Source organism: Cariama cristata, unplaced genomic scaffold, assembly GCF_000690535.1.
Source record: "Cariama cristata isolate BGI_N322 unplaced genomic scaffold, ASM69053v1 Scaffold39182, whole genome shotgun sequence".
NCBI classification, from domain to species: Eukaryota; Metazoa; Chordata; class Aves; order Cariamiformes; family Cariamidae; genus Cariama; species Cariama cristata.
In genome coordinates, this window is record NW_009602792.1 from 4,950 (window position 1) to 14,041 (window position 9,092).

The 9,092-nt window shown below is 40.5% G+C and overlaps 1 protein-coding gene across 1 annotated transcript; it reads left to right on the top strand.

The window, feature by feature from the left end:
* Positions 1 to 606: 606 nt before the first annotated feature.
* Positions 607 to 8,853, top strand: LOC104156622 (phospholipid scramblase 1-like). Its single transcript, XM_009694910.1, has 7 exons — positions 607 to 643; positions 2,722 to 2,882; positions 3,951 to 3,993; positions 5,077 to 5,297; positions 6,118 to 6,279; positions 7,317 to 7,478; positions 8,671 to 8,853. The coding sequence occupies exons 2-7, from the start codon at positions 2,754 to 2,756 to the stop codon at positions 8,728 to 8,730; spliced, it is 777 nt and encodes a 258-aa protein (XP_009693212.1). The 5' UTR covers positions 607 to 643; positions 2,722 to 2,753; the 3' UTR covers positions 8,731 to 8,853.
* Positions 8,854 to 9,092: the final 239 nt, after the last annotated feature.

Sequence of the window (9,092 nt, forward strand, 5' to 3'; positions counted from 1 at the left end):
GTAAATGTTTTTAAATCCATAATCCTCTGAATCTGCTGGCGAGGCATTAGTATAGTCCTAATTTGAAAAAAAATGGGAGAAAATGTTTTCTGTAGTGGAGAATGGCTCATTACCAGTCTGTTCTGTACAGGACGGCAGCCTGTCAGTTCCCTGGCAATTCTTTGAATTAAAGCTTCCTCCTAAATATAAATGAACAAAGGCATCTCTGGTCCAGAGAGAGTGAACTGACCCTGCTTGAGCAGGAGTTGGACTAAGTGATCTCAAGAGGTCCCTTCCAAGCAAAATGATTCTGTGATTCTGTGACATTTTCATGACATGTGCGATACTTGTCTTTTCTGCACTTTAAGGATCAGAACACCTTTAAGTTATACTGATGTTTAATATTTTGAATAAATATGAGCTTGTTATACAGTTTTTGCTATACAGAAAACAGCTACTTAATTGTCTTGTCTACTCTGAAAAAGGAGGCAATGTTGTGGATCTTTCACCCTAGGGTAGGAGAGAACAAGCAATACTCAAAGCACGTATTCCATTCTTCCAGCACATAAACCTGCTCCAGCACCTGGATTTTCAAACACTAACTATGCGCCAGGAGATCAAGTCCCCTATGGCTACCCACAGCATGCACCCGGGACTTACCAAGGTAGGCTGCTTGGCTACGGATCTGCTATATCATTAGGAAATAAGCACGAGAAGTAGGAGGTTTCATGAAGGCGACCATCTCTGATTTACTTTTCTACTGTTCATTCTGCACAGTTTCTGTTAATTTCTGTTTTGCTGAAAAGTCATCTTCTTTCCTTCTTTGTGCTACATGTTAGCATGTGCTAAGCAGTACCAACAGTGGTAGAAGTTAAAAACGTTGGGTGTTGCACAGTGGTCCTTGTGGGGTGTTTGTTAGAGAGGTGTTACTGACGCAAAGCAGTTAATGTGTGGCAGCTTCTCACTGATGATCAGAGTTTTTATTAACATGTTATTTCAATTTTTCACTTTATTTCTCTCTAGAAATCAGAACTGAAGGAAAGAATTGTTTTCCCCTTGCAGTTCTGCTGGTCCATGTATTCTGTTCCTGTTTCCTACTCCGTTGCTGTACTTTGCACATGGGTATACCTTACGCTTTCACTCATTTGCTTTTCTCCTATCTCATTTTCTTCTCCACATTCAAAATGCAGCACTCCTAAATAGCTTCTCATGTTCTGCCAACTAATTGCTTTCTGAAGAACCAAATCACAATGAGCAATATCTAACAATCAGGCTCAAAAAATAGGTTATAGATAAAATGCAAAAGGTTTTGCCTGTTACCGTGCTGTTCCTTAGTTAAAGCTTGTGCACCTTGTGGCAAGGCAGTCTGAGGTTTGTAAGTATAGTTAGCTTCAGCAGGGAATGGACACGTGCTGCCTGTGCGATGAAGGTCAGGGGAGCATTTTGCGTTTTGAATACTTACATGTGCACATACACACACAATGGCAGTAGATAGTCAGTTTGTGTGTGAAGCCTGTGCTCAGACATAAAAGTGATTTTGTATTCCTTAAGGGTGGATCCTCCTCTGGGGTGGGTCATCTTGCCATCTACAAGTTTTAAGCCACAGCTGTTTACATCACCTGAGGTACTGTCCTGCCTATGGCCAAAGCATGAGCTTTCACGTGGTACAGTCCATGTTTTGTAATGTAATGTGAAACATTGGTGCTGAACTGATTTGGGCTAAAGATAAGTCTACAAGTCAGCATCTCTTGAACTATTTGTCTTTGTACAGCTCTACAAATATACTTTTTGTGGCTTCTGCATTATGCTTGCTTCTGAGTAATACACAAAATTTCTCCGCATCAAGTTGAAAGACTATCTGCCTACCAGGAAGGTGTTAAATGAGGGAAAAAATATAGGTCTTGTTCTGTAATTTTCAATACCAACTTCAGCAGCTTCAGCTACAAGGTCCTAAAGTATCTCTGTAGCAAAAGCGGTGTTGCTGCAAGCGAGGCAGGGCTCTGAGGATGTGGGATGGGTTGTGAGCACCAACCAGCGCTGCGTGTGCCATCTGGTGGGGTGCTGAGCATTTAGACCCTGAAGTGCTTCATGAAAGCTTGTGTTTCCTATTGAGTGCTAACTGGAGAAGACTTACTTGATATTCACAAAATGTGGAACTATTTCCTCCTTTACTACGCATCTCCTCCATGAAGGAGTTGTGGATATCCTGAGTTTTGAAAGAGAATCGATTAAACAAATAGGAAAGTGCAGTTTTTAGATCACACTCCTCTGGTTTGAAAACTGCTAATGAACTTTGCTAAAAGACCATTTCCTATCGTATAAGTAGAAGGTATAATTTCAGGAAACATTTATCTAAATTTCCTCATTTGCTCAACTCACAACTTGTAAATGTCAATACTTTTCATTTTAATGTATTCTGTCTTCTCTACTTAGAAACAACCTTTATTTATTTATTTCTAGTTTTTGAATAGCCTATCTTTATGTGAATAAAATTTATGCTACATTCAAGAATGTTGCATTTCCTCATTTTGTTTGGTTTTGTCTGGAGGGATTAGAACATCCCAATCCAGTGTAAGTTCCTTCACAAAAGTTGTAGTATTCCTAACTGAAATATATTGTAGGTATAACGATCTTATAGTTCAAAATGGTGAACAAATTAATCTTTTGAAGATCCATGGGGCAACTCTTTTCCAACATCTAACTTCCATAACTGCATCTCTCCTACCATGCCAGGTATCGCAGGCGCAGGGAGCTATGGCTTCCAGGCACAGGGCATGGGGGTCCCAGCCGGACTTGCTCTTCCACCCGTCCAGAACCAGCCCATTGTGAAGGAGGGGACAATCTGGATGCCCGTCCCTCCTCCTCTTCCCAACTGCCCTACTGGACTGGAATACCTCACACAGGTACCTGCACCCTTCCTCCTTCCCCAGAGAACAGATATTCACCTGAAAAGCAGCCTGCATCCATGAAAAAGCTAAAAAAAGCATCTGGCTTTGTTGCAGCTGCGTAGGTTGCTGGTTTGGGCTGCTAATTGAAGCCTTTTGTAATGTGATTGATGCATGTTTGAGTGTGGAGGTGCCTATTACGGCTGCAGCACATCATGGAGTACTCTCCTGCCAAGTGAGATACGAAGGGCCTGGGGGCACAGGGCTATCATACATGCTTCCCTTTTCTGAAACTACTGTTTGTGAGATGTAATGTGATTTGGGAAGGTGTATACAATAAATATATATAATATGGGCAACTGTAGCACATTAGAGGTGCTTGATTTTCTACATGATGCTTTCTTCACACCTCTTCATAATGTTGTTAGGAGAGACGCTAGTCAGACCTCACAACATAGAGAATGCTATTAGCAAAATAATAATTGTCTTCACATTACAGAATATGTCCTTGTACTGTACAAGTACAGCTCAGCTCATCACTGGGAGCAAATATCAAGGCTTAACACTGATGTATTATTGCCGGTTTTGTAAATTGCTCAAAAAAGAAAAAAGGGCAGCAGTGAGGAGAGGCTGATTTTTCCTGTGTTTCACTCAGAGCTGAGCAGTAGCTGAGCTTCTGCTCCAAAATTTCTCAGTTTCCTGCTTTTCTCTGTATGGACTCCCGATGTAGGCATCTGGGCTATGTGCTGTCGGAGGCTCTGTCAGGCTGTGTAGCAGAGCTGCCCTGAGCCCTGAAAGGAGCACAGGCACATCAGCCCTGCGTGCTTGTAACCAGACCAGCTTGGCTACAACTTCTGCCATCTGCTATGGTGCTCTGAAATGCTGTTCTGCTAAATTGACAGAGGACAGGACAGCGGGGATAGGAGCTACTTCTACAGCTTTACTGGTAGATGATCTGCCTCTAGACATTGTATTGATCCATAAATCTGCATTCTGAAATGAAACAGCAATGCTTCTTAAAACTAGATTTTGCTTAGCTACAATTTGTTAACTATTTATTCTGTTTCATTTTTCAACCATGAACAGATTGACCAGATATTAATTCATCAGCAAATTGAACTTCTTGAGAGTAAGTGCAAAGTATTTATAGGAGAGAAATGTTTAAATCTAATAATCCCAAGAACAGTAAAATTTAGGCAATCTTTGACATTACGTGTTTAAGGTGGATCTCCACCTTCCTCTTTCCTGCTTCTCTTATCTGTCTCAATTCCTGCAGAAGTTCTGGAGGAGAGGAAAGAGAAAATGGGAGGGCAGAGGATTTTAAGCAGGTTCTATATCTTAAAAGATACACAGCAATGTGACTGAATAATCTTGGTAGCTAGTTATAGCTGAAGTCACACATTTCTCGTGTTATTCATTCGCATGATTTCTACTTGCCTCTCTTCCTCACTTAAAGATCTTCTTTTCTGTCCTCTCTTACTCCATCTAATTCCATAGACTGGCATGCAGCTCTGATCCCATTTCCAGGAAATCCTGCTGTTTTAGCAAAGTGAACTGCTTTCCTTCTGTTCCTCTCATTCCATTCACTTTAAGAATATCAGTGTCATGTTATCAGTGTCTTTCAAATAGAAGAAACAAAATGAATTATCCATCTCAGCTGACACCTAATGCTGCTGCATTTTCTTTCCATAATGCTTCAAAGAGTACTTTCATTTGTTAGAGAAATTAATCAAAATTTCCATCCTGCTTTTGTTGTTTTCTATTTGTGCTGCTGTGAATCTTGACTGCAAGGCTTTTTTTGGTGGGGTGGCCTTTTCATTCTGAATGCATTTGTACCCTTTAGAGCTCTTTTCTTGCTTCACCCCCAAATTCTCATCCTTTCAGCTCTTTCCTGGGAATCTTCCATGCTGTGGTGTTTGTAATTGTGGTGCTTGCTCTGGCAGTAAGTGTCTCTGTCTGGTGGGAGGGGACTGATGGACATCTCTGTGCTCTTTCTGCGTTGCCGTGTTCATGGTGGCTTCTCCTCTCCGAACTTCTCCATCAGGCTGCTCTGCTCAAGGGTCCTTTCCCACTGCTTTCCTTCACCAGTAGCTGCCTCTGACAGACTTTGATCGAGGTCTGCCTTCCCAAAGGGTAGCTTTAGAGTTAGCACGGTGACTTTTCTGACCAGACGCACCTCAGAAGTGTAACAGTTTTGTTCCTATTTTTTCAGTTTTGACTGGCTTTGAAACAAACAACAAATATGAAATCAAGAATACGCTGGGGCAAAGGGTGTACTTTGCAGCAGAGGACACTGACTGCTGTACCAGGAATTGCTGTGGGCCATCGCGACCCTTTACCCTCCGGATTATAGACAATCTGGGCCACGAGGTGATAACGCTGCAGAGACCCCTCCGGTGTTCTTCGTGCTGCTTTCCCTGCTGCTTACAGGAGGTGCTGCCTTTCACTGTTTTCCTTCACATGAGACATGGTCCACCTGTGCATTTTTAAGATGGGGATGTCTTGAATCAGGAGGCAAGGTGAAACAAGTCAGGTTTTGCCTGTAAGTTGTGGAGAGAGAGCTCTGTGGGATTTGTGCATAGGGTCCTTGGTCTGGGAAGAAGCAAGTGTGCTGCAACACCTACATTCACTCTGGCAACTTCTGATTACGGTAATGAAAAATTTGATTCAACAACGTGTCAGGGAACTTGTGGCTAGTGCCAAAATCTGTGCTGGAGATGGACTTGCAATGTAAGAGTTAGGCAATGGCTTTCATAAAATAACAGAGTTTTCACTTTACTGCTGTGAAAGCTATAGTGAAATTCAACACATGAGATTATGAACTTTTTAAATATTAAAATAATTATGGGGTGATGCAACTTCTGAAACCTCAAATATGAGCCTACGCAGAGCACTTATTGAGGGATTTGTAGTAGCTGCATCTTGTGATGCCTTCACTGAATGCTTTCAGGATGCTCACAGCCTTTCTTTCACTAGACTTTGATCTTTATACTATAGATGCATAGCTTGTGTGCTCCACAGCCTTAGGAGTATCTTATTGTTTTCAGTGAAGGCAAAAGTTGCATATGAGGTCTGCAATTTGTGTGTAGTTTTCTGAAAATGTTCACAGAAACCCCACGCAGCTTCATGCATTGGAAAGCCAGATTGTTGTGGAAAAATAAGTTGTGTTTGATTTGTGTGCTAGTGTGGGTTTTGTCTAACAAGCATATCAAAGCATGAACATTCACTTGGAGGTTTTCTTTTGCCTGTGAAGCTGGAAGTTCAGGCGCCTCCAGGAACACCAGTTGGTTATGTTGTCCAAAACTGGCATGCCTGCCTACCAAAGTTTACCATTCAAGATGAAAAAAGAATGGATATGCTGAAAATTACTGGCCCATGTGTTGTCTGCAGCTGTTGTGAGGACATTAATTTTGAGGTATGCAATGCTAAAAATTGTTTGTATGTATCTTCTTTCAGAGAGTAGTTTGATAGTAGTTTGTTGCTTGACTTATTATATGTCAACTGAACTGTAGTATATATTAAGTAATCAGTACACAATCTTTTAATGCTAGTATAATCAACTCCCTTCTCTAGATACCTAGATTACTCTAGATAAACCAGACAAACTTCCAGAAATAACCTCTTAAACTCGCCAGTGATCAATGAGACTGTTTCCCTGTGGTTGCACACAAATCTCTTAATTGAAATACTTAGCAGCAAAATCTTTTTGAATCTGTTATGTTAGGCTCTAACAAAAAAATGTTATCCTCAGCTGTATCAAGTATTTGTTAAAATTGCTTCCTACAACCACTCATTTAATCATTTAATAATCATTCAATGACCAAGTAAATCAAGATAATTTAGACCTAAAATACAGATTTGAATGACTGAAGAGTTACAACTTTCACTTAAAAATAATAGTGATTAAGGCATCATTATTTTCATAAATTAGTCTACCATTTAATATTTTAAATGATGTTGCAAATAGTTGCTAAAGCAAATTTAGTATAATTTTATTTTGGGGACTAGTCTTTCACGTGACCCTAAAGACTGGATTTAACTTTAGGAAACATAATGTTGACAAAGGGCTAATCTCTGCTTTGGAACAGAAGAACGTAATTTATTTAATTTTCACTTGAGCAGTTCCTGATACATGGAAGGAGAAACTAATTCACTCTCTTGGCTAAAAGACAACACTTCCAGCAGAGTGTGTGTGTGTGCGTGCAGTAGCTGTCTTCCAGCACCATTAAAACATTGAATTCTGCAGTCAGACTTAGAATTAAGTTCATGTCTGTGCTACTTAAGACTGACTTTCTGATAGTCAGGGTTGCTTTTTGGTACAAACAGGTGCATTCAATGACTGCATTAATTCAAATAACACTATCTGAAGCTTTCAAATGCATCTATCATGAAAAGGATTTGGTAATATTATGAATGACAGATTTCATGTTTTTTAATTTTATATTAAACTAGGTGAAGTCCGTGGATGAGACTTCTACTGTTGGGAGGATTTCTAAGCAGTGGACTGGGCTTTTGAAAGAAGCCTTTACAGATGCAGATAACTTTGGAATCACATTTCCAATGGACCTTGATGTAAAAATGAAAGCTGTCATGATCGGTGCTTGCTTCCTTATCGTAAGTCTGTCAATACTTTAATATGAACTGCCCTTTTTGTTTCCATGTTCAAATTGTACTGGTAAAGAATTTGACTCAGCTCCCTGAAGTGGGCGACAGCTTGTTGTGAACTTCCTGTATGTAAAACTAACCACAGAGGGCAACAAATTATTTCAGATAATAAGCTTATTCTAGACTACATGAAGTTCTAACTATATTGAAGGAGAGCTTCGTATGTGATGAGACTGAGAAACCCTGTAAAGGGAAGACTCCTTACAGACTCATTAGCAGAGGAAAGCATGTTTATGTGGATAGTGACACCAGAAAAGTGCAGATCAGCAATAGCCAAGAGACCCATCTAAAGCCAGAGCAGCCTACTGAGCTGGTGAACTGGACAGCTGAATGCTGCTGGCAGTTCCTCCTGACTCTCCTTCTTGGAAGTATGTGAAGCACTGAGCTGAGCAGGATTAAATGCACTCAGAAGAGTCGTTTCCAACAGGAGGGACTTCTGTGGAGGCAAAGCACATCTAACTTGATACAACACTTTTCAGCTGCACTCTGACTCTTGCCACGTCAAATACTGCAGTGCAGCTCACTTTGCTCTTTGAAAAAGTGTGTGACATGCTTGTGTTTCCACTTACCTGTGCAATTCAGCATCAGGTACCATTTCAAAAAGTGCACTGGATCTGTGCTGGCAGGGCTGCAGAAGGGGAGGAAAGGGGCACGTGAAGCACCTTGAGTTTGGAAAGTTCTCACTAGCCTCTAACAGCCCTGGGCATGAACTAGGTTTGCCTTAGCTGTGTGTGTTCATGTGCTACTGGCATTAGTGAGTGTGAGCAACCCAGGACTCCAGATGCAGAAAATAGGGCCCATGGATGTAATCTAAAGAAAGTCACCATTATGAAGGTCTCCAGTTTGACATAAAATTGAAAGGACTAAGTCAGGTTGAACAAAGCCAGGGCAGGAATCCTGAGAAAGGAAGCATAGCTTCAACTAGTGATAATTTAAAGCTTCCATGTAGGTCTTTCACCACCTCTTTCTCTCTCTGGCAGTGATGGGGGGGACAGAGAGAGGTGCCCCCACCTTCTTCTCATCATTTGAGGTTTCCAAGAGGAAGGTGCTTTGAATACCTTGCAAAGCAACCAGGAGATCTCTGAACTAAGAACTGCATTTAAGAAGTATTTGTTTTGTTTGCTTTTTGTTTCCTTCTTAGGACTTCATGTTTTTTGAGCATGCTGGTGATAACCAGCAGCGAACAGGGGTTTGGCAATGAAATCTAGAACTTTCATATAGAAGGAAGAAGAACACAAATCTCCCAACTTTCCAGTGGATTACAAAGCTCCAGTAAGAATGTGAGAAATATACATCTTGTACTTGCAGTTATATTTCTATAAACTAAAAGCTTTATGGTCTTTTTTTTTTTATAATCTGATGAAATAATTTGTAGTATTCAAATAAGAACCTTTTGTTTGTACAGATCAATACTGTAATTTCTAGAAATATATAGCAACCTTTTTTCCCAAGAAAATTTGGAATTGTAAAATAACTACTTATATTTACTTTAATTCCTAAAAAAGAGAACTACTTCTATATTCAACATTAATATAAGCAGTGAGCCTAATAAAGAGGTCCTGA